Consider the following 27,031-nt stretch of genomic DNA (forward strand, 5'->3'; position numbering starts at 1 on the left):
CCTTTATTGATTACTATATCAATGTGGATCATGTGACAATAGGTGAAACCTTTTTATGGTTAAACCAAAGCAAGAAAGCTTCTCCTCAAAATTCAAGGTTACATGAGAGACACAAATACAAGGTTACCAAACATGCAGAACCAATACTGGAGTTTACAGAAATTAATTACAGCCTTCATTGTGTTAAAACTCACCCCCCCCCCCACACACATCTCCGCATCTACCAAAATGACTGATGTCAAGAAAAAAAAAATCAATGCAGGAAATTCATCTGAAATAATTCATTTTATCCAATGAACAGAAAAAAAAACACTCAATGTAAAAAAATAAATAAAAATAAATCCAATAACTAATTTTAACTAAAAAAAAATCTGGATCACTTTAACCCTTTTATATGTTGCCTTTGGATCAAATAGCAAAAATTTAAAAAGGAACCTGTCAGCATGTAATCAGATATAGATTAGTTGTACGGCTGAATAGGTACTTGTCCCCTAATAAAAAGGATACCTTATTTGTAGAGATCCGATATGCCAGTCATGAGAAATCTAGCGTAGAAGCAGTATGCAGTTCCTTGGGGGTGGGACAATGTATCTGACACGCCCCCAAGGAACTGCACGTCCAATCCGATGGCTTATGGCTTCTACATTAGATTTCTCATGACTGGCATATCGGATTTCTACAGTAAAAGTATTATTCTTATTGGGGGACAATCATCTATACAGCTACACCACTATTGCCTTCTGTAAAAAAAAAAAAAAAAAAAAAAGTGCTCCAATTAAAAGAAAAAGCAAAGCGGGAAGGAAGATTACATTTTCCAATTTTTTCTTTAATTAGGAACAGAAAACATAATTGGATTTTATGGTTTCATATCAATTAGTTTATCAATGTATCATGAAAAGTTCTATAACTTTCTAAAATACAAAGTATTTCATATCTTGATCATTAAGAAATCTGCTTGCTGTCAATGAAAGAAAATATTTATTTTTTACATTTAATAGCTTGAAACCTGTCCAGACTTAATATCACTCAATAGTTGAGGGTTTGCTACACTTTTTTCACATCAAGACCACCCTGTACATTCACCTCAACACAAATCTCTCTCCAGTTTGGATCATAATGTAACATATCATCTTGCAGGGGATTTTCTAGGCTACTTATAATTGTAGCAAGTGTAATAAGGAGCTTAGGCAGAATGTTTCCTTTCACTGACAGCAAACAGAGATCTTAAAAATGGTAAGCAAAATAAACATTAAGTCTACAAAACTTGTAATGATTAGATAGTGATAATTATACCTTTATAATGGACGGTTCGGAGATCATGGTATCAGGATTGACAACCTCCACAATGGCTTCCGGTAGGACGGCTTTCTTCATGCACGACATATTAAACCCATAGACATCGTCCCAGAACGCCAGTTTTCCGGTGTGCTTCTCCGGATCACACAGAGCCACGATGCTGAGGTTACACCGGTCCGGATAAACTGGAAGACACAAAGATGTCATTAGAAAAAAACACTAATGCAAATGTAAGTGATACGTCACCCATAAAAGAGGAAAATCTGCCATATATCAAAGTAATAAACTCGCCCTACAAATATCAGGACATACTAAAAGACAACTCGCTTTTCCAGGTTCTTACAGAGAAATTAAAAAAAAAAAAAGTGGTATAATGGCGACCTGCAGGAGATTGCAGCTTTCTCATATAACAGATACAGATAACTAAGAAATTGATCAGAATAATATCAAAAACATAAAAAGATAAGGAGGAAGTAACTAATAAGTATTGGGAATTTTTTCGGATTTCAGGGGAAGATTATTGATTTATATCATCTGTGAGAATCATTTATATATGAACAAAATATACATAGAAAGTTTTGTTACAGTGTAAATATATTACATTACTGATCCTGTACTGATCCTGAGTTACATCCTGTATTATACTCCAGAGCTGCACTCACTATTCTGCTGGTGCAGTCACTGTGTACATACATTACATTACTGATCCTGTACTGATCCTGAGTTACATCCTGTATTATACTCCAGAGCTGCACTCACTATTCTGCTGGTGCAGTCACTGTGTACATACATTACTTCTCCTGTACTGATCCTGAGTTACATCCTGTATTATACTCCAGAGCTGCACTCACTATTCTGCTGGTGCAGTCACTGTGTACATGCATTACATTACTGATCCTGAGTTACATCCTGCATTATACTCCAGAGCAGCACTCACTATTCTGCTGGTGCAGTCACTGTGTACATACATTACATTACATATCCTATACTGATCCTGAGTTACATCCATATTATACTCCAGAGCAGCACTCACTATTCTGCTGGTGCAGTCACTGTGTACATACATTACATTACATATCCTATACTGATCCTGAGTTACCTCCTGTATTATACCCCAGAGCAGCACTCACTATTCTGCTGGTGCAGTCACTGTGTACATACATTACATTACTGATCCTGAGTTACATCCTGCATTATACTCCAGAGCAGCACTCACTATTCTGCTGGTGCAGTCACTGTGTACATACATTACATTACATATCCTATACTGATCCTGAGTTACATCCATATTATACTCCAGAGCAGCACTCACTATTCTGCTGGTGCAGTCACTGTGTACATACATTACATTACATATCCTATACTGATCCTGAGTTACCTCCTGTATTATACCCCAGAGCAGCACTCACTATTCTGCTGGTGCAGTCACTGTGTACATACATTACATTATTTATCCTGTACTGATCCTGAGTTACATCCTGTATTATTCTCCAGAGCTGCACTCACTATTCTGCTGGTGCAGTCACTGTGTACATGCATTACATTACTGATCCTGAGTTACATCCTGTATTATACTCCAGAGCAGCACTCACTATTCTGCTGGTGCAGTCACAGTGTACATACATTACATTACTGATCCTCTACTGATCCTGAGTTACATCCTGTATTATACTCCAGAGCTGCACTCACTATTCTGCTGGTGCAGTCACTGTGTACATACATTACTTCTCCTGTACTGATCCTGAGTTACATCCTGTATTATACTCCAGAGCTGCACTCACTATTCTGCTGGTGAAGTCACTGTGTAAATATAATACATTACTGATCCGGAGTTACACCCTGTATTATACCCCAGAGCTGCACTCACTATTCTGCTGGTGCAGTCACTGTGTACATGCATTACATTACTGATCCTGAGTTACATCCTGCATTATACTCCAGAGCAGCACTCACTATTCTGCTGGTGCAGTCACTGTGTACATACATTACATTACATATCCTATACTAATCCTGAGTTACATCCATATTATTCTCCAGAGCTGCACTCACTATTCTGCTGGTGCAGTCACTCTGTACATGCATTACATTACTGATCCGGAGTTACATCCTGTATTATACTCCAGAGCAGCACTCACTATTCTGCTGGTGCAGTCACTGTGTACATACATTACATATCCTATACTGATCCTGAGTTACATCCTGTATTATACCCCAGAGCAGCACTCACTATTCTGCTGGTGCAGTCACTGTGTACATACATTACATTACATATCCTATACTGATCCTGAGTTACATCCTGTATTATACTCCAGAGTTGCACTCACTATTCTGCTGGTGCAGTCACTGTGTACATACATTACATTACTGATCCTGAGTTACATCCTGTATTATACTCCAGAGCTGCACTCACTATTCTGCTGGTGCAGTCACTGTGTACATACATTACATTACTGATCCTGAGTTACATCCTGTATTATACCCCAGAGCTGCACTCACTATTCTGCTGGTGCAGTCACTGTGTACATACATTACATTATTGATCATGAGTTACATCCGTATTATACCCCAGAGTTGCACTCACTATTCTGCTGGTGCTGTCACTGTGTACATGCATTACATTACTGATCCTGAGTTACATCCTGTATTATACTCCAGAGCTGCACTCACTATTCTGCTGGTGCAGTCACTGTGTACATGCATTACATTACTGATCCTGAGTTACATCCTGTATTATACTCCAGAGCTGCACTCACTATTCTGCTGGTGCTGTCACTGTGTACATACATTACATTACTGATCCTGAGTTACATCCTGTATTATACTCCAGAGCAGCACTCACTATTCTGCTGGTGAAGTCACTGTGTACATACATTACATTACATATCCTATACTGATCCTGAGTTACATCCAGTATTATACCCCAGAGCAGCACTCACTATTCTGCTGGTGCAGTCACTGTGTACATACATTACATATCCTATACTGATCCTGAGTTACATCCTGTATTATACCCCAGAGCTGCACTCACTATTCTGCTGGTGCAGTCACTGTGTACATACATTACATTACATATCCTATACTGATCCTGAGTTACATCCTGTATTATACCCCAGAGCAGCACTCACTATTCTGCTGGTGCAGTCACTGTGTACATACATTACATTACATATCCTATACTGATCCTGAGTTACATCCTGTATTATACCCCAGAGCAGCACTCACTATTCTGCTGGTGCAGTCACTGTGTACATACATTACATTACATATCCTATACTGATCTCGAGTTACATCCTGTATTATACTCCAGAGCAGCGCTCACTATTCTGCTGGTGCAGGCACTGTGTACATACATTACATTACATATCCTATACTGATCCTGAGTTACATCCTGTATTATACCCCAGAGCTGCACTCACTATTCTGCTGGTGCAGTCACTGTGTACATACATTACATTACATATCCTATACTGATCCTGAGTTACATCCTGTATTATACCCCAGAGCTGCACTCACTATTCTGCTGGTGCAGTCACTGTGTACATACATTACATTACATATCCTATACTGATCCTGAGTTACATCCTGTATTATACCCCAGAGCTGCACTCACTATTCTGCTGGTGCAGTCACTGTGTACATACATTACATTACATATACTATACTCATCCTGAGTTACATCTTGTATTATACTCCAGAGCTGCACTCACTATTCTGTTGGTGCAGTCACTGTGTACATACATTACTGATCCTGAGTTACATCCTGTATTATACCCCAGAGCTGCACTCACTATTCTGCTGGTGCAGTCACTGTGTACATACATTACATTACTGATCCTGAGTTACATCCTGTATTATACTCCAGAGCTGCACTCACTATTCTGCTGTTGCAGTCACTGTGTACATACATTACATTACTGATCCTGAGTTACATCCTGTATTATACCCCAGAGCTGCACTCACTATTCTGCTGGTGCAGTCACTGTGTACATACATTACATTACTGATCCTGAGTTACATCCTGTATTATACTCCAGAGCTGCACTCACTATTCTGCTGGGGCAGTCACTGTGTGCATACATTACATTACTGATCCTGAGTTACATCCTGTATTATACTCCAGAGCTGCACTCACTATTCTGCTGGTGCAGTCACTGTGTGCATATATTATAAGTAATGTCACTTACAGCTGGAGTTATATTAATTCTGCATATACCCTGGTGACCGGAGGTTACACCTTCAGTCTGGTTGTGGAAATCTCTGCAGGTGATGTTGAGTTTCTTGCAGAGATACAGTTATATGAAAAAGTTTGGGCACCCCTATTAATCTTAAGCTTAATGTTTTATAAAAATTGGTGTTTTTGCAACAGCTATTTCAGTTTGATATATGTAATAACTGTTGGACACAGTAATGTTTCTGCCTTGAAATGAGGTTTATTGTACTAACAGAAAATGTGCAATCTGCATTCAAACAAAATTTGACAGGTGCATAAGTATGGGCACCTCACCAGAAAAGTGACATTAATATTTAGTAGATCCTCCTTTTGCAAAAATAACAGCCTCTAGTCGCTTCCTGTAGCTTTTAATGATTTCCTGGATCCTGGATGAAGGTACTTTTGACCATTCCTCTTTACAAAACAATTCCAGTTCAGTTAAGTTTGATGGTCGCCGAGCATGGACAGCCCTCTTCAAATGATCCCACAGATGTTCAATGATATTCAGGTCTGGGGACTGGGATGGCCATTCCAGAACATTGTCCCTCTGCATGAATGCCTGAGTAGATTTGGAGCAGTGTTTTGGATCATTGTCTTGCTGAAAGATCCATCCCCTGCGTAACTTCAACTTTGTCACTGATTCTTGAACATTATTGTCAAGAATCTGCTGATACTGAGTGGAATCCATGCGTCCCTCAACTTTAACAAGATTCCTTGTGCCGGCATTGGCCACACAGCCCCAAAGCATGATGGAACCTCCACCAAATTTTACTGTGGGTAGCAAGTGTTTTTCTTGGAATGCTGTGGTTTTTTGCCGCCATGCATAACGCCTTTTTGTATGACCAAACAACTCAATCTTGGTTTCATCAGTCCACAGTACCTTCTTCCAAAAAGAAATTGGCTTCTCCAAATGTGCTTTTGCATACCTCAGCCAACTCTGTTTGTGGCGTGCTTGAAGAAACGGCTTCTTTCGCATCACTCTCCCATACAGCTTCTCCTTGTGCAAAGTGCGTTGTATAGTTGACCGATGCACAGTGACACCATCTGCAGCAAGTTGATGCTGCAGCTCTCTGGAGGTGGTCTGAGGATTGTCCTTGACTGATCTCACCATTCTTCTTCTCTGCCTTTCTGATGTTTTTCTTGGCTTGCCACTTCTGGCCTTAACAAGAACTGTCCCTGTGTTCTTCCATTTCCTTACTATGTTCCTCACAGTGGAAACTGACAGGTTAAATCTCTGAGCCAGCTTTTTGTATCCTTCCCCTGAACAACTATGTTGAATAATCTTTGTTTTCAGATCAATTGACAGTTGTTTTGAGGAGCCCATGATGCCACTCTTCAGAGGAGATTCAAACAGGCGAACAACTTGCAAGTGGCCACTTTAAGTAGCTTTTCTCATGATTGCATACACCTGGCTATGAAGTTCAAAGCTCAATGAAGTTACAAAACCAAAAAAAGTGCTTTAGTACGTCAGTAAAAAGTAGGTAGGAGTATTTAAAACAAGAAAATGATAAGGGTGCCCATACTTATGCACCTGTCAAATTTTGTTTGAATGCAGATTGCACATTTTCTGTTAGTACAATAAACCTCATTTCAAGGCAGAAACATTACTGTGTCCAACAGTTATTACATAGATCAAACTGAAATAGCTGTTGCAAAAACACCAATTTTTATAAAACATTAAGCTTAAGATTAATAGGAGTGCCCAAACTTTTTCATATAACTGTATCAGTCACTCACACCGGGCAGATGGTTCTCAGAGTAACGTGTGAGGAATCGCTTTCTGCACTAGTCTCAATCTGTAATATTTTGTATTTTCTGCTCAATAAACACTTTATCACATTTGTATCTCCTGATTGTTCTACAGTGAAAGATCGTAAAAACGCAAAAGGAGAAGAAAAGTCAAAACAGACTTTATATCAACCAAAAGATCAAATCCTTAATGTCAAATCTGAGAAAATGGCAGTAGAATAGGTCAATATATAGAAAGCATAAGGTAAGGCGGGTTCTGCTTCCATGAATCACAGGTCAACCAACGTCTGGCTGCTCGGCAATCACATGTCTAAAGATGCTTCAATAAACTTTTATAACCGAATTCACTGGGAGCAATAAAATGAAAGAAGTGGAAAAATATTCTCAACCTGTGGCTCCAACAAGAAAACAGGCAGCTACAAACAGCATAGTAGTCTCTTCAGGGAGTGAGGCCCAAAGTATGACACTGTTTCAGTTACTATATAGAATTAATCTACATTATATTTTTTCTATACTAATCCTGCATTACCTCCTGTATTATACCGCAGAGCTGCACTCACTATTCTGCTGGTGCAGTCACTGTGTACATACATTACATTACTGATCCCGAGTTACATCCTGTATTATACTCCAGAGCTGCACTCATTATTCTGCTGGTGCAGTCACTGTGTACATACATTACAGTACTGATCCTGAGTTACATCCTGTATTATACTCCAGAGCTGCACTCACTATTCTGCTTGTGCAGTCACTGTGTACATACATTACATTACTGATCCTGTACTGATCCGGAGTTACATACTGTATTATACTCCAGAGCTGCACTCACTATTCTGCTGGAGCAGTCACTGTGTACATACATTACATTACTGATCCTGTACTGATCCGGAGTTACATCCTGTAGTATACTCCAGAGCTGCACTCACTATTCTACTGGTGCAGTCACTGTGTACATACATTACATTACTGATCCCGAGTTACATCCGGTATTATACTCCAGAGCTGCACTCACTATTCTGCTGGTGTAGTCACTGTTTACATACATTACATTACTGATCCTGAGTTACATCCTGTATTATACACCAGAGCTGCACTCACTATTCTACTGGTGCAGTCACTGTGTACATACATTACATTACTGATCCTGAGTTACATCCGGTATTATACTCCAGTGCTGCACTCACTATTCTGCTGGTGCTGTCACTATGTACATACATTACATTACTTATCCTGTACTGATCCTGAGTTATATCCTGTAGTATACTCTAGAGCTGCACTCACTATTCTGCTGGTGCAGTCACTATGTACATACATTACAGTACTGATCCTGAGTTACATCCTGTATTATACTCCAGAGCTGCACTCACTATTCTGCTGGTGCAGTCACTGTGTACAGACATTACATTACTGATCCTGTACTGATCCTGAGTTACATCCTGTAGTATACTCCAGAGCTGCGCTCACTATTCTACTGGTGCAGTCACTGTGTACATACATTACATTACTGATCCTGAGTTACATCCTGTATTATACTCCAGAGCTGCACTCACTATTCTGCTGGTGCAGTCACTGTGTACATACATTACAGTACTGATCCTGAGTTACATCCTGTAGCATACTCCAGAGCTGCACTCACTATTCTGCTGGTGCAGTCACTGTGTACATACATTACATTATGGATCCTGTACTGATCCTGAGTTACATCCTGTAGTATACTCCAGAGCTGCACTCCCTATTTTGCTGGTGCTGTCACTGTGTACATACATTACATTACTTATCCTGTACTGATCCTGAGTTACATCCTGCATTATACTCCAGTGCTGCACTCACTATTCTGCTGGTGCAGTCACTGTGTACATACATTACATTACTGATCCTGAGTTACAAACTGTATTATACTCCAGAGCTGCACTCACTATTCTGCTGGTGCAGTCACTGTGTACATACATTACATTACTGATCCGGAGTTACATCCTGTATTATACTCCAGAGCTGCACTCACTATTCTGCTAGTGCAGTCACTGTGTACATACATTACATTACTGATCCTGAGTTACATCCTGTATTATACTCCAGAGCTGCACTCACTATTCTGCTGGTGCAGTCACTGTGTACATACATTACATTACTGATCCTGAGTTACATCCTGTATTATACTCCAGAGCTGCACTCACTATTCTGCTGCTGCAGTCACTGTGTACATACATTACATTACTGATCCTGTGTTACTTCCTGTATTATACTCCAGAGCTACGCTCACTATTCTGCTGGTGCACTCACTGTGTACATACATTACATTACTGATCCTGTACTGATCCTGAGTTGCATCCTGTATTATACTCCAGAGCTGCACTCACTATTCTGCTGGTGCAGTCACTGTGTACATACATTACATTACTGATCCTGAGTTACATCCTGTAGATCTTTTATCATAAAAATGAAAAACATAACAATAATAATAACAGAAACATAACAAAATTAATAACCAGAAAATAAACAATGTAATGAACTGGTCCAGCCGCTCCCTCTCTCCTCACACACATATTATGCATATATACACAATAATAACTACCTACACCATGACATCTGGTCCGGTTACCAAACAAAAAATAACAATATAATAAACAATAACCGACAAATTATATCCAAACTAATATATACATTCTTTTTTTTTTTTTTTTTAAATAAATAAAATAAATGCTAACTATACAAATATATACAAGACAAAACAAAACCCCCCACACTCGAGCCCACCAGTCCCTCCCCGGCACTGACCTGAGAGCTGGTCCTGCGTCTCATGCCTCAGTCCATGTCCAACGTCCATAGGCCAGATCAGGCAGTGCCAGTTTTTCACCCAAATAACCAGTGTCCCACAAGATGAACCCACCTCCCCCCTTTTCCCTCCACCCAACCTAACACCTACACCCAAACCCATATATACAATATATACAGAAACAAACAATACAATAACCACAACTGACAAAGCCCAAGTTCGGTGCCTGCAGCCCTACATCACTGTCTACTGATCAAAAACAAAAATCTATGGTGTCAGCAGCAGCCCACCATCAGGAGAGGAGACGACCAGACTAGGGCACACTAAAAGAAAAGCCCCTCCAGAGGAGAGCGGCCCTCCGTGTACCCAGTCTCTCATACTCCAGAGAACGCACCTTCACCAGGTCACCGAGTATGGTCCTAAACACATCGTCCACTGGGAGGATTTTCCGCTGCGTCTATACTAAGCACCGTGCGTTCCACGTGTGATACCTAACCACTGCGCTAACTAGAAATAAGGTGCAGCGGTCCCGACCACCCAGGTCCCCGAATGCTCCATAGGCCCATTCCGCATAAGAGAGACCGGCCAGCCGGGGCCAGCCAATGGAGGGGCCCACCCTGTTGTACACCTCTGTGTTAAAGGGACAACGAAGCAGGAAGTGGTCCATGCTTTCAAGCATGGTACCACAATGCTCCCGAGGACAGTTCCTGTCCTCAGAGCTCCTACACTTCAGATTGTCCCTCACACACAGTTTCCCATGGAAGCAGCGCCAAGCCAAGTCCCAAACCTTCGAGGGGATCCTGATAGAATTCAAAAGATGCAGACCCACCCCAAGATCCCGACTTGGGCAATCACTGAGCGCCAGAGGCCTCTGAAAATGGGTCAACAGAACCCTTTTGTCAAGGAGCTTCCTTGGCAGAGTCCTGACCTCCCACATTCCCAGACCCCACCGGCGAATTACCTTCAGAACCACGGTAGCGTAAGCCGGGAGATGTCCATGCGGTGTGCGGAGATCCTTCACTTGCCCTCCTGTCTCCCATTCCTGGAAGAAAGGCTGAAACCATCCCTTACAGGAGAATACCCACGGAGGAGCCCTCTCTTTCCAGAGGTTTGCAATATTGATCTTAATGAAGGTATTCACAAGGAATACCACAGGGTTGACCATACCCAACCCTCCTAGTCTCCTCGTACGGTAAGTAACCTCCCTCTTGACCGGGTTCAGTCTATTCCCCCATAACAGTTGAAAGAACAAACTGTAGACCCGAGTCCAGAGAGGCTCTGGCAAGATGCACACACTGCCCAGATAGATCAGCAAAGGGAGCAGGTAAGTTTTGATCAGGTTTACCCTTTCCCTTAGGGAAGACCAACCTTCTGAGTGGCGATCTCTAGCCTGCTGTCCCAATTTTGTTTGGGGTAATCCTCCTGGCCAAATTCGATGCCAAGAACTTTTGCAGAGACTTTGGGTTCTGGAAGGGTGTCCGGGAGATCAAAACCAGGATCTCCTCCTCCCAGCCAGAGACTCTCACACTTATCCCGGTTGATCTTAGACCCAGATGCCTCCGAGTAGCGATTTACCTCTGACATCAGCCATTCTGCCTCCCCATCAGAGGAAACAAAAACGGTGACGTCATCGGCATATGCCACCACTCTGAGTGGCTTCCGGTGCTGCCCGGTCCATCCCGATCCCAGCTAACGGTCCACGCTCCACCCTCCTAAGAAGTGGGTCAATCGAAAACGTGTACAGTAGCGGGCTCAAGGGACAACCCTGGCGAACACCACACCCAACCTCAAAAGAGCTGCCAATCCAACCGTTCACAAACGGGAAACTCTCTGCCCCAGCGTACAAGGTCTTAAGCCAATCAACGAACCCCCCCGGCAGGCCATACCTCAGAAGGACAGACCAGAGGTACTCATGATTAACCCGATCAAACGCTTTTGCCTGGTCCAATGACAGCATGTACCCCTTCCAGTGGCCAGCCCTACTCTGCTCCACCGCCTTTCAGACACAGAGTACAGCACTAATTGTACTGCGGCCCGGAACAGAGCAATGCTGGGCCCCCGAAAGGAGCTGGGGTGCAAATTTCACCAGCCGATTAAACAGCACCTTTGCCAAAACCTTCCTGTCTGCATTGAGAAGCGCTATGGGACGCCAATTCTCAATGCAAGATGGGTCCTTACCCTTTGACAAGATGATCAGGGCAGACCTCCTCATTGACTTTGGCAGAGTGCCCGAGGAAAGACACTCATTGAATACCTCAGTCAAGAGGGGAACCAAGGCGTCCTTAAAGGTCTTATAGAATTCAGATGTTAAGCCATACGGACCGGGAGATTTCTTCAGGGCAAGCCCTTCAATCGCCAACTTAACTTCCTCTTCCCTGATCATCTTTGTCAAAACGCCAAGAGAGGGGTCTACCCCTGGTTCGGGGACGGCTTCAGCCAGAAAAGCCGACATCTCATCCCAATCCAGATCCCTCTTCCCCAAGAGGTGCGAGTAGAAGGATCTGACGACCTCCAGGATCCCCGATCTGGATCTTTTCAGGGACCCTGCAGTGTCAACCAGTCCTGTAACAACTTTACTATTCACTGACATCTTGCAGTTTCTGTAAGGGTCGGGCGAGCGGTACTTCCCGTAATCCCTCTCAAAAACCAAAGATGCGTGTCTATCATACTGACACCTCATTAGCAAAGATTTCACTCTGGAGATCTCCTCGCGGCTACCTCCAGTTGAGACAAGATGCTCGAGTTTCCTCCTCAGGCCCTGATACAGGCGATACCTGTCCAGGCTCCTGAGGCTCGAGAGCTGGCGGAAGAATCTTGCCACCCTTTTCTTGAACATCTCCCACCACTCTGACTTACTACTACAAAGATCCAGTAAGGGTACCTGGCTCTGAAGAAAATCCTCAAAGGACTGTCTTATCTCCGCTTCTTCCAAGAGAGACGAATTGAGCCTCCAAAAGCCTCTTCCCATCCGGGGGGTCTCTGTAACATTCAGGGAAAACAAAATCATACAGTGATCGGAGAACTCCACCTCAACAACAGATACTGCTGAAGAGACGGCTTCCTCCTTTAAATAAAACCTGTCTATCCTGGACCTACAGTTACCTCTATGATAGGTGAACCCCTCGTGGCCTGGGGTGTGCCGGATGTGGACATCCACCAGGCGAGCCTCACTAGCTATACTATTAAGGGCGACGCTATCATAAGTCAGCTTGTCTCTGGAACCTCCTCTATCCCGGGGCCTCGTGACAGTGTTGAAGTCCCCTCCAAAGACGACCTGCCGACTCGTAAAAAGGTAGGGCTTGATCCTCGTAAAGAGACACTTCCAGTCCCACTTAGATTGGGGACCATAAATGTTAATGAGCCGAAGCTCCTGTCCCTTCATGAGGACATCTAATATCAGGCACCTCCCCATTTCTAACTCAATAACCCGTCGGCATTCTACTGGTGCGGTAAAAAGGACCGCCACTCCGCTATACGGCTCGGCCGCAAGAGACCAATAGGAGGGCCCGAGTCTCCACTCCCTCTTAGCTATAAACACCTCTGCCATATTTGGCAGCCTGGTCTCTTGCAAAAAGAAAATGTCAGCTTCAACCCGGCTGAGAAAATCAAAGGCCGCAAATCTAGCCATATTTGACTTAATGCTGGCGACATTAATGGAAGCCAGCGTCAACGGAGTGGGTACCGCCATCATTGGTGATTGAGTTAGATGGCTTTCTTCTTCCCACTCCCCTTACCCTCTGCCTCAGAGGAGGAATCCTTCCCCCTCTTTAATGACACAGAGGTGTCCATTCCCACATTTTTCCTTCTTTTCTCGTCCTCGTCTCCGGACTCTGGGCCAGTCCCTCCCCCCAAGGACCCTGCATCCCCAGGAGAAGGAGACTCGGCGCCCCCTGTAAGCTCCGCTGAAGCCGGAACCTCACCCTCGGCCTCCTCCTCAGAGGAAGAGATGTTATCAAGGGCTTGGAACCGGTTAGAAAGACCAACCAGAGGGGAGTCAGTTTTACCTTCCTTAGGTACCTTGGTCAGAGCGGGAGAAGATGTTTTATCTCCCTTCTTTTTCTTCTTTTTGGTGCCGAGCTTACGCTTGTTCTCTAGCCACCGCTTATTATCCTCATCCATACTTTCATAATGGGAGGATTCTGAAGCAGAGGCGGTTTCCTCCCTGTGGATCCTCCTGACCTCCTCATCCAACTCATCATCCCTCGGGGCCTCAGCAGCAAGACTGGCATCCAGGACAGGGGCTGCCCCGGTAGTCTGGGGCTCGCCCCGCTCCCTCTCCTGTCTGCGCTTGTCTAGACGCCTCAGCTGGGCAGGCGTCTTTTTATTGCTTTTCTTCCCTGGCCCCTCGGCTCCCCCACCCCTGCTAGTCCCCTCCCCAGCAGAATCGGCCTCACAGCTTACTCCCACCGGGGTCTCGACTGCATTAGCGAAGGAGCGAGGACAACGGCTGAATTGGGTGACCTAACTCACCACACAGGTGGCACCTAATCTCCACACAAGAGGCGGCAAGATGGCCGACACCCCCACACAACGCACATTTCTGCACGGTGCAGTTTGCACTGAAGTGTGTGGGGTCGCCGCACCTGTGACAGAGCTTCGGTTGCCCCTGGTAGAAGACCAGGATACGATCCCTACCCAGGAAGGCAGACGATGGAATGTGGGCAACCGTACCACCTGAACGCTTAAGTTTTACCATAAACGTCCAGGCCCCTGACCAGATACCAAACTCGTCGCGGTTTTTCTTTGGCATCTCCACCACCTCTCCATACCGACCAAGCCACGTCATGATGTCATAGCAAGAAAGCGACTCGTTACGAGTCATCACGGTCACTTTCTTGATCTGGTTTTGGCGAGACACTGCATGAACGGCAAAGTCTCGCCAGCCGGGCTCATTTTTTGCCAGCTCATAATTCGCCCAGAAGAGCTCAAGCCCCTCCGGCCGAACAAAGCTGACATCAAACTCAGGCGTGGAATAGGGATGTATCAAGGCGTAGATGTCAATCGCCTTGAAGCCCATCCTCAGCAGGAGCTCCACAACTTTAGACCTTGGAGGACATGCATCACTGCCCCTCCACCGAAGACGGACCACATTCCTACGCACACTGCCTGGCCCGGCTGTTGGGAGGGACCACACTGTATCCCCCCCTTTTTGCTCTCGGAAGGCCCCGAGGCCATGCCTCTCTATCCAGAAGGATAGATCAACCTCTCGACCCTCTACCATTAGTGATCTCTCCCCCTTCTTTAGAGCTTCCAGAAGGCGCTGTTGCAACATGCCGTCCCCAAAGCCCGGAGACAAGGAGGATGCCCTATTTGCCCCGGAGGGGACACTGGCATAACTCTGGACAGGTGTTGCCACCCCCGGGGGGGGAACCGGACCAGTGACCACATCAGCCCGAACAGCAACACCATTACCCACCTTCATCTCACCCTCCACCAAACCAGCAACCACACCACTAGATAATGAATTATCCTCATTCACCTCCACCACCACATTCATTCCTGCTGGACCAGTAACAATGGCGGATGACATTTTGACCTCTGCGTCAGGCACAAGGGGCTCAGTCACCTCCATAGAACTGGAGGCGACCTCACCCCCGGTCTTATGTGTGCCCTCCACATCATTGGTCGGTAATTTCCGCTGTTTGGCATTCGGAATAATGTGCCGCTGATCTTTAGATGCTGTTAGGCGCCGCTGATCTTTAGCATCAGGATCTTCCGGACGAGCGACGCCAACACAAAATAGCACTTTCGTGGGAGGACCGGAACGCTCAGCCCCGACAGCCCCCTCACACTGCCGTCGCTTCTCAACTAAGTGATCAGCGGCAACAGCATTCAGAGGTGCCGAGGCTACCGGAGCTGCCCCCGACACCGGGCTGCTCCCCCCTCCCACTGAGGAGCGCACCACAGCATCGTGGCCTGATGGAACGCCCGCCGCCGGGCCGCCCTCACTGTCCAGCCTCTCGGCTGATGCACCTCCTGCTGCGTCCCCGCTACTACAAGCAGAGACGGAGCTCTGCGCCTCACTACCGCGCTCTGTAATCTTCCCGCGCCTTTGCACCGGATCCACAGCAGAACCCGGGCTGGGCTGGGCAACGGGGCTTATACAGCGAGCTGAGCCTGCCGCCGACTCAGGGGGTACAGGGAGGGGGGCATATACGTATCTTACCGCCTCCTGCAGCTTTGGCTTGGTCTTCTTTGCCTTTTTGTGGCCCCCAGGTGCCTCTTCTGGTAGATCGTCACCAAGATGGAAGTTTTGGAGGCACACTGGGGACTCCAGGAGCTTAATCTCCGCCATCAGCGCCCCTCCCTGGCCGCTGCTGTCACTGTCCTCCCCAGAGCCAGCAGAACTGCGACCGGATCTCACTGTCGCCTGTCCTGCAGGGAGCTCGCTGCACGTGGCCTGCGGGTGACTTTGCAGGCTGCCAGGTGGGGCTTCCTGCTGGTCATCATCACTCTCATCATCCACCTGGATCTCAGGCTGCAGCCCCATCTGCCTTTGCTCTCTGGTATCAGCCATTTCTCTAAAGCGGTCTTCATTTATTAGTTTTTCTTTGAAATGACCACTCTGCTCCCTGATGTCAGCTTTCCTCAGTTCCAGCAGGTGAATCTCGCTGGTCAGTCGCTTTACCTCGGCCTGGAGTTTAGCCTTGCTCTGTTTGGAGGCCCCCGCAGCTTTGGCGCTTGTGCAGCGCAGTTCCTCCCGGAGCCTCCTGATGAGCTTACTGGCATCTTCATACTCACGGAGGCGGATCATGACCCGGGAGGCATAGGTGGACACAGACTCCCGGGGTCCCTGCAGCGCCCAACCCCCCTCAGGGAGGTCGGCCTCACCTCCGTGAGCACTCAGCTTTCCTCCGGAAGGAGCACCATCATGCACGCCGCTGTCAGGCTTTACCTCCATGCTGGAAGCCTTGCGGCTTCTAGGGGTCTCCACAATCCCGGGAGGAGTAGGAGCCACATTGCTGCGACTCCTGGTGCAGCGTCTCACCCCCGAGTCCTCTGATGTGCAGGCCGGTTGCTGGTTTCTTCTGCCCCCCGCCGGCCTGGTTCGGGAAGCAGAAGCCTGGGACTTGGCTCCTTCATTCATCCCAGAAACCAGCTCTCCCTCCGGGAAAGAGAGAGAGCAGGTCCCCAGGTGGAGAGGTGTTGGTTTCTCAGAGATTAGGAGCTCACAGCAGGATCTGCAGCCACCACACCCGCAATCACCACACTGACCAGCAGCTGATCAGAGCTGCACCCAGTATGCTGCTGGTGGAGTCACTGTGTACATACATTACATTACTGATCCGGAGTTACATCCTGTATTATACTCCAGAGCTGCACTCATTATTCTGCTGGTGCAGTCACTGTGTACATACATTACAGTACTGATCCTGAGTTACATCCTGTATTATACTCCAGAGCTGCACTCACTATTCTGCTGGTGCAGTCACTGTGTACATACATTACATTACTGATCCTGAGTTACATCCTGTATTATACTCCAGAGCTGCACTCACTATTCTGCTGGTGCAGTCACTGTGTACATAGATTACATTACTGTTCCTGTACTGATCCTGAGTTACATCCTGTATTATACTCCAGAGCAGCACTCACTATTCTGCTGGAGCAGTCACTGTGTACATACATTACATTACTGATCCTGTACTGATCCGGAGTTACATCCTGTATTATACTCCAGAGCTGCACTCACTATTCTACTGGTGCAGTCACTGTGTACATACATTACATTACTGATCCCGAGTTACATCCGGTATTATACTCCAGAGCTGCACTCACTATTCTGCTGGTGCAGTCACTGTTTACATACATTACAATACTGATCCTGTACTGATCCTGAGTTACATCCGGTATTATACTCCAGTGCTGCACTCACTATTCTGCTGGTGCTGTCACTATGTACATACATTACATTACTTATCCTGTACTGATCCTGAGTTACATCCTGTAGTATACTCCAGAGCTGCACTCACTATTCTGCTGGTGCAGTCAATGTGTACATACATTACAGTACTGATCCTGAGTTACATCCTGTATTATACTCCAGAGCTGCACTCACTATTCTGCTGGTGCAGTCACTGTGTACAGACATTACATTACTCATCATGTACTGATCCTGAGTTACATCCTGTAGTATACTCCAGAGCTGGGCTCACTATTCTACTGGTGCAGTCACTGTGTACATACATTACATTACTGATCCTGAGTTACATCCTGTATTATACTCCAGAGCTGCACTCACTATTCTGCTCGTGCAGTCACTGTGTACATATATTACAGTACTGATCCTGAGTTACATCCTGTAGCATACTCCAGAGCTGCACTCACTATTCTGCTGGTGCAGACACTGTGTACATACATTACAGTACTGATCCTGAGTTACATCCTGTAGTATACTCCAGAGCTGCACTCCCTATTTTGCTGTTGCTGTCACTGTGTACATACATTACATTACTTATCCTGTACTGATCCTGAGTTACATCCTGTATTATACTCCAGTTCTGCACTCACTATTCTGCTGGTGCAGTCACTGTGTACATACATTACATTACTGATCCGGAGTTACATCCTGTATTATACTCCAGAGCTGCACTCACTATTCTGCTAGTGCAGTCACTGTGTACATACATTACATTACTGATCCTGAGCTACATCCTGTATTATACTCCAGAGCTGCACTCACTATTCTGCTGGTGCAGTCACTGTGTATATACATTACATTACTGATCCTGTACTGATCCTGAGTTACATCCTGTATTATACTCCAGAGCTGCACTCACTATTCTGCTGGTGCAGTCACTGTGTACATAGATTACATTACTGATCCTGAGTTACATCCTGTATTATATTCCAGAGCTGCACTCACTATTCTGCTGGTGCAGTCACTGTGTATATACATTACATTACTGATCCTGTACTGATCCTGAGTTACATCCTGTATTATACTCCAGAGCTGCACTCACTATTCTGCTGGCGCAGTCACTGTGTACATAGATTACATTACTGATCCTGAGTTACATCCTGTATTATACTCCAGAGCTGCACTCACTATTCTGCTGGTGCAGTCACTGTGTATATACATTACATTACTGATCCTGTACTGATCCTGAGTTACATCCTGTATTATACTCCAGAGTTGCACTCACTATTCTGCTGGTGCAGTCCCTGTGTACATACATTACATTACTGATCCTGTACTGATCCAGAGTGACATCCTGTATTATACTCCAGAGCTGCACTCACTATTCTGCTGGTGCAGTCACAGTGTACATACATTACATTACTGATCCTGAGTTACATCCTGTATTATACTCCAGAGCTGCACTCACTATTCTGCTAGTGCAGTCACAGTGTACATACATTTCATTACTGATCCTGAGTTACATCCTGTATTATACTCCAGAGCTGCACTCACTATTCTGCTGGTGCAGTCACTGTGTACATACATTACATTACTGATCCTGAGTTACATCCTGTATTATACTCCAGAGCTGCACTCACTATTCTGCTGGTGCAGTCCCTGTGTACATACATTACATTACTGATCCTGTACTGATCCTGAGTTACCTCCTGTATTATACTCCAGAGCTGCACTCACTATTCTGCTGGTGCAGTCACTGTGTACATACATTACATTACTGATCCTGAGTTACATCCTGTATTATACTCCAGAGCTGCACTCACTATTCTGCTGGTGCAGTCACTGTGTATATACATTACATTACTGATCCTGTACTGATCCTGAGTTACATCCTGTATTATACTCCAGAGCTGCACTCACTATTCTGCTGGAGCAGTCACTGTGTATATACATTACATTACTGATCCTGTACTGATCCTGAGTTACATCCTGTATTATACTCCAGAGCTGCACTCACTATTCAGCTGGTGCAGTCACTGTGTACATACATTACATTACTGATCCGGAGTTACATCCTGTATTATACTCCAGAGCTGCACTCACTATTCTGCTGGTGCAGTCACTGTGTATATACATTACATTACTGATCCTGTACTGATCCTGAGTTACATCCTGTATTATACTCCAGAGCTGCACTCGCTATTCTGCTGGAGCAGTCACTGTGTATATACATTACATTACTGATCCTGTACTGATCCTGAGTTACATCCTGTATTATACTCCAGAGCTGCACTCACTATTCTGCTGCTGCAGTCACTGTGTACATACATTACATTAGTGATCCTGAGTTACATCCTGTATTATACTCCAGAGCTGCACTCACTATTCTGGTGGTGCAGTCCCTGTGTACATACATTACATTACTGATCCTGTACTGATCCTGAGTTACCTCCTGTATTATACTCCAGAGCTGCACTCACTATTCTGCTGGTGCAGTCACTGTGTACATACATTACATTACTGATCCTGAGTTACATCCTGTATTATACTCCAGAGCTGCACTCACTATTCTGCTGGTGCAGTCACTGTGTATATACATTGCATTACTGATCCTGTACTGATCCTGAGTTACATCCTGTATTATACTCCAGGGCTGTACTCACTATTCTGCTGGTGCAGTCACTGTGTACATACATTACATTACTGATCCTGTACTGATCCTGAGTTACATCCTGTATTATACTCCAGAGCTGCACTCACTATTCTGCTGGTGCAGTCACTGTGTATATACATTACATTACTGATCCTGTACTCATCCTGAGTTACACCCTGTATTATACTCCAGAGCTGCACTCACTATTCTGCTGGTGTAGTCACTGTGTACATACATTACATTACTGATCCTGAGTTACATCCTGTATTATACTCCAGAGCTGCACTCACTATTCTGCTGGTGCAGTCACTGTGTATATACATTGCATTACTGATCCTGTACTGATCCTGAGTTACATCCTGTATTATACTCCAGGGCTGTACTCACTATTCTGCTGGTGCAGTCACTGTGTACATACATTACATTACTGATCCTGTACTGATCCTGAGTTACATCCTGTATTATACTCCAGAGCTGCACTCACTATTCTGCTGGTGCAGTCACTGTGTATATACATTACATTACTGATCCTGTACTCATCCTGAGTTACACCCTGTATTATACTCCAGAGCTGCACTCACTATTCTGCTGGTGCAGTCACTGTGTACATACATTACATTACTGATTCTGTACTGATCCTGAGTTACATCCTGTATTATACTCCAGAGCTGCACTCACTATTCTGCTGGTGCAGTCACTGTGTTTATACATTACATTACTGATCCTGTACTCATCCTGAGTTACACCCTGTATTATACTCCAGAGCTGCACTCACTATTCTGCTGGTGTAGTCACTGTGTACATACATTACATTACTGATTCTGTACTGATCCTGAGTTACATCCTGTATTATACTCCAGAGCTGCACTCACTATTCTGCTGGTGCAGTCACTGTGTATATACATTACATTACTGATCCTGTACTCATCCTGAGTTACACCCTGTATTATACTCCAGAGCTGCACTCACTATTCTGCTGGTGTAGTCACTGTGTACATACATTAAATTACTGATTCTGTACTGATCCTGAGTTACATCCTGTATTATACTCCAGAGCTGCACTCACTATTCTGCTGGTGCAGTCACTGTGCACATACATTACATTACTGATCCTGTACTGATCCGGAGTTACATCCTGTATTATACTCCAGAGCTGCACTCACTATTCTGCTGGTGCAGTCACTGTGTACATACATTACATTACTGATCCGGAGTTACATCCTGTATTATCCTCCAGAGCTGCACTCACTATTCTGCTGGTGCAGACACTGTGTACATACATTACTGATCTGGAGTTACATCCTGTATTATACTCCAGTGCTGCACTGATGCTTCACAGCTGTAATCGCCCAATTGTTCTTGCTTGCTTAGTTTTTGCAGATTATTCTGATTATTTCAATTCTGTAAACACAAAGTGGCTGATAACAGAGAGTAGTAGATTGTCTATAGAGCAGCTGAAAATCAGCCCATAGATTCTAATGACTGAAAACATAGAGCAATAGATGGTGAAACAAGTGGAAACAGTCGGTCTCGTCCCTCCTTGAAATGGCTAATAACAGGGGGCAATAGTCTCATTCTACTGAGTGAGACAAGGAGATTAGGCTTGTGTGTTATTAGTGGGTCACTGAACGTCTTGGCGCTCGGAGCCCGATGTCCGTGTCCTGTATCTGTGATTCAATTACGACTGCAGAAACCGAGGAGAAAAGATGAATAATTGTTCTCCCTCACAGGTAAAATTAACAAAGTGCTGATTGGACGGAATTCGCTCGTCATCGTCCATCTGAGGATTCACGGCTCTGACATCTGTGTCCTTCTCGATTCACTGCCCCGGAATCATTTGTCACTGGTAACAACTCACATGGAGGAAGACCCAGGACGAGGCCGAGCCGATTACAAATCCCCAGCCGTAAAAAAAGGATAAAAGGACGTCCAGAAAAAACCTCTCCGAACACAAAGCCGGACCTCCCTCCTGGATACAATCTGTATGTCGTGAGCCAGTCACATACATAATGTTCACACATGATGACAGTATCAGTCAGTATCATTATTGTCATATAATACCATCATTGGAGATTATACAACAGTTGCATATTATTATAGCAGATATTACAATTACTGGATATTAGAACAGTTTGAAATTACTTTTATTATAGTCCGATATTATGTTTGGTTATAATGTAACATTCACAAAGATATGATCATAGTTGGATATTGTTCTAAAGTTTGGATACTATGTAACGATTGCATATATATGATAGTCCGCTATTTGGATATGATGCCTAATGTATAACAACACTTTCAATACTTCTGATAGCTGTCAGTGAATGCAAATATTTGTCTCTATATTCAGAAGGTGCCGTGAGATTTGCATTAAGGAGAGTAAGTGCTTTCAGCCTAGAAGTCGATAGGAGACAGACTGGTGCTGCCACTTTGTTAAAGCACCCCTTCCATCAAAGTTTTTATAGTCTTAATATATTACAATAATCATATTATACAGCACTGTGTACTTACAATTGCTAATTTTGCCGTTATACCCAGCTAATTACCCTCTTTTCTCTGCTCTATGTAATAACAGCAAGTCTCTTGTCCCTGCATTTATCATCCCCCTCTTCACCACCGGACCCAGCTGCTCCATTATTCTCCCAGTCAGGGGCTTTTGCAGTAACTCATGACTTGCGCAGAGAAAATTGACCTCCTGTTTCTACATAGAGCTTAGAAGGATTCAGCTAGTCCTTTTTTAATCATGTGATGTCATAGACCTAATGGAAAAAAGAAGAATTAGCTGGGTAGAAAGGCAAAATGAGCAATTGTAAGTACACAGTGCTATAGAATATGATGACTGCACTATATTAAGAGGATAAAAACTTTGATCAAAGGAGGAGGAGGAGTGCTCCTTTAAGTTTCCAGAGGATATATATTATATATATATATATATATATATATATATATATATATATATATATATATATATATATATATATATACACAGTACAGACCAAAAGTTTGGACACACCATCTCATTTAAAGATTTTTCTGTATTTTCTTGACTATGAAAATTGTACATTCACATTGAAGGCATCAAAACTATGAATTAACACATGTGAAATTATATACTTAACAAAAAAGTGTGAAACAACTGAAAATATGTCTTATATTCTAGGTTCTTCAAAGTAGCCACCTTTTGCTTTGATGACTGCTTTGCACACTCTTGGCCTTCTCTTGATGAGCTTCAAGAGGTAGTCACCGGAAATGGTCTTCACTTCACAGGTGTGCCCTGTCAGGTTTAATAAGTGGGATTTCTTGCCTTATAAATGGGGTTGGGACCATCAGTTGTGTTGTGCAGAAGTCTGGTGGATACACAGCTGATAGTCCTACTGAATATACTGTTAGAATTTGTATTATAGCAAGAAAAAAGCAGCTAAGTAAAGAAAACCGAATGGCCATCATTACTTTAAGAAATGAAGGTCAGTCAGTGCGAAAACTTGGGAAAACTTTGAAAGTGTCCCCAAGTGCAGTTACAAAAACCATCAAGCGCTACAAAGAAACTGGCTCACATGAGGACCGCCCCAGGAAAGGAAGACCAAGAGTCACCTCTGCTTCTGAGGAGAAGTTTATCCGAGTCACCAGCAGCTCAGATTAGAGACGAGGTCAATGCCGCACAGAGTTCTAGCAGCAGACACATCTCTTCAACAACTGTTAAGAGGAGACTTTGTGCAGCAGGTCTTCATGGTAAAATAGCTGCTAGGAAACCACTGCTAAGGACAGGCAACAAGCAGAAGAGACTTGTTTGGGCTAAAGAACACAAGGAATGGACATTAGACCAGTGGAAATCTGTGCTTTGGTCTGATGAGTCCAAATTTGAGATCTTTGGTTCCAACCACCGTGTCTTTGTGCAATGCAGAAAAGGTGAATGGATGGACTCTACATGCCTGGTTCCCACCGTGAAGCATGGAGGAGGAGGTGTGATGGTGTGGGGGTACTTTGCTGGTGACACCTTTGGGGATTTATTCAAAATTGAAGGCATACTGAACCAGCATGGCTACCACAGCATCTTGCAGCGGCATGCTATTCCATCCGGTTTGTATTTAGTTGGACCATCATTTATTTTTCAACAGGACAATGACCCCAAACACACCTCCAGGCTGTGTAAGGACTATTTGACCAAGAATGAGAGTGATGGGGTGCTACGCCAGATGACCTGGCCTCCACAGTCACCAGACCTGAACCCAATCGAGATGGCTTGGGGTGAGCTGGACCGCAGAGTGAAGGCAAAAGGGCCAACAAGTGCTAAGCATCTCTGGGAACTCCTTCAAGATTGTTGGAAGACCATTTCCGGTGACTACCTCTTGAAGCTCATCAAGAGAATGCCAAGAGTGTGCAAAGCAGTCATCAAAGCAAAAGGTGGCTACTTTGAAGAACCTAGAATATAAGACATATTTTCAGTTGTTTCACACTTTTTTGTTAAGTATATAATTCCACATGTGTTAATTCATAGTTTTGATGTCTTCAGTGTGAATGTACAATTTTCATAGTCAAGAAAATACAGAAAAATCTTTAAATGAGAAGGTGTGTCCAAACTTTTGGTCTGTACTGTGTATATATTATATATATATACATAAATAATATAACCGGGGATGCGTCCCTCTGTCTGAAGCCTCTATAGACTGCGCAAGCGCTACGCGCCTGCATAGTGTGGACCTCACAGAGGCACGCATCCCCGTCCTAAACGAATATGTGGATTGGTGAGCCGGAGATCGCGGTATGCGTAAGCACTGAACGCATACCGCGATCTCTGACACCATAACAACTTACCTATCCGGGAGGCCAGTTGCCGCGGCATCTCTTCAGGCAGAAGGCCGGGATCCACCATCGGTATCAGCGCATGAACATAGCGCCAGCGGAGCAATCCCGCACAAAAAACGTCAGCGGAGCAATCCCGCAAAAAAAACGTCAGCGGAGCAATCCCGCACAAAAAACGTCAGCGGAGCAATCCAGCACAAAAAACGTCTGCGGAGCAATCCAGCCACTTTCTACTGAATATACAGTGCCTACAAGTAGTATTCAACCCCCTGCAGATTTAGCTGGTTTGATAAGATGCAAATAAGTTAGAGCCTTCAAACTGCAAACGAGAGTAGGTTTTATGAACAGAAGCATAAATCTTACAAACCAAAAAGTTATGTTGCTCAGTTGAATTTTATTAAATTTTAAACATAAAAGTGTGGGTCAATTATTATACAACCCCTATGTTTAATATTTTGTAGAATAACCCTTGTTTGCAATTACAGCTAATAATCGTCTTTTATAAGACCTGATCAGGCCGGCACAGGTCTGTGGAGTTATCTTGGCCCACTCCTCCATGCAGATCTTCTCCAAGTTATCTAGGTTCTTTGGGTGTCTCATGTGGACTTTATTCTTGAGCTCCTTCCACAAGTTTTCAATTGGGTTAAGGTCAGGAGACTGACTAGGCCTCTCCAACACCTTGACTTTTCCCTCTTGAACCAGGCCTTGGTTTTCTTGGCTGTGTGCTTTGGGTCGTTGTCTTGTTGGAAGATGAAATTACGACCCATCTTAAGATCCTTGATGGAGGAGCGGAGGTTCTTGGCCAAAATCTCCAGGTAGGCCGTGCTATCCATCTTCCCATGGATGCGGACCAGATGGCCAGGCCCCTTGGCAGAGAAACAGCCCCACAGCATGATGCTGCCACCACCATGCTTGACTGTAGGGATGGTATTCTTGGGGTCATATGCAGTGCCATCCAGTCTCCAAACGTCACGTGTGTGGTTGGCACCAAAGATCTCGATCTTGGTCTCATCAGACCATAGAACCTTGAACCAGTCTGTCTCAGAGTCCTCCAAGTGATCATGAGCAAACTGTAGACGAGCCTTGACATGACGCTTTGAAAGTAAAGGTACCTTACGGGCTCGTCTGGAATGGAGACCATTGCGGTGGAGTACGTTACTTATGGTATTGACTGAAACCAATGTCCCCACTGCCATGAGATCTTCCCGGAGCTCCTTCCTTGTTGTCCTTGGGTTAGCCTTGACTCTTCGGAAAAGCCTGGCCTCGGCACGGGAGGACACTTTCAAAGGCTGTCCTGGCCGTGGAAGGCTAACAGTAGTTCCATAAGCCTTCCACTTACGGATGATGCTCCCAACAGTGGAGACAGGTAGGCCCAACTCCTTGGAAAGGGTTTTGTACCCCTTGCCAGCCTTGTGACCCTCCACGATCTTGTCTCTGATGGCCTTGGAATGCTCCTTTGTCTTTCCCATGTTGACCATGTCTGAGTGCTGTTCACAAGTTTGGGGAGGGTCTTAAATAGTCAGAAAAGGCTGGCAAAAGAGATCTTTAATCCACACATGTGAAGCTCATTATTCTTGGTGCCTGAACTACTTCTTAATACTTTAGGGGGACCAAACAGAATTCTTGTGGTTTGAGGGGTTGAATAATAAATGACTCTCTGAATTAACTTTTTACGCTTTAAAAAAAAAA

The 27,031-nt window shown here is 44.6% G+C and overlaps 1 protein-coding gene across 2 annotated transcripts in view; it reads right to left on the reverse strand.

Annotated features, from left to right (window-relative positions):
- The window catches only part of PRMT3 (protein arginine methyltransferase 3), a 178,045-nt gene that overhangs the window by 45,884 nt on the left and 105,130 nt on the right, over positions 1–27,031 (reverse strand). For both annotated transcript variants that reach the window (XM_073658227.1, XM_073658228.1), the window contains one exon: positions 1,294–1,481. In XM_073658227.1, the coding sequence (XP_073514328.1) occupies positions 1,294–1,481 (188 nt within the window). The remainder of the gene's footprint in view (positions 1–1,293; positions 1,482–27,031) is intronic.

The sequence above is a fragment of the Phyllobates terribilis genome, unplaced genomic scaffold (assembly GCF_046119375.1).
Source record: "Phyllobates terribilis strain yellow unplaced genomic scaffold, ASM4611937v1 Scaffold_13__5_contigs__length_258822181, whole genome shotgun sequence".
In the NCBI taxonomy this organism is placed as follows: Eukaryota; Metazoa; Chordata; class Amphibia; order Anura; family Dendrobatidae; genus Phyllobates; species Phyllobates terribilis.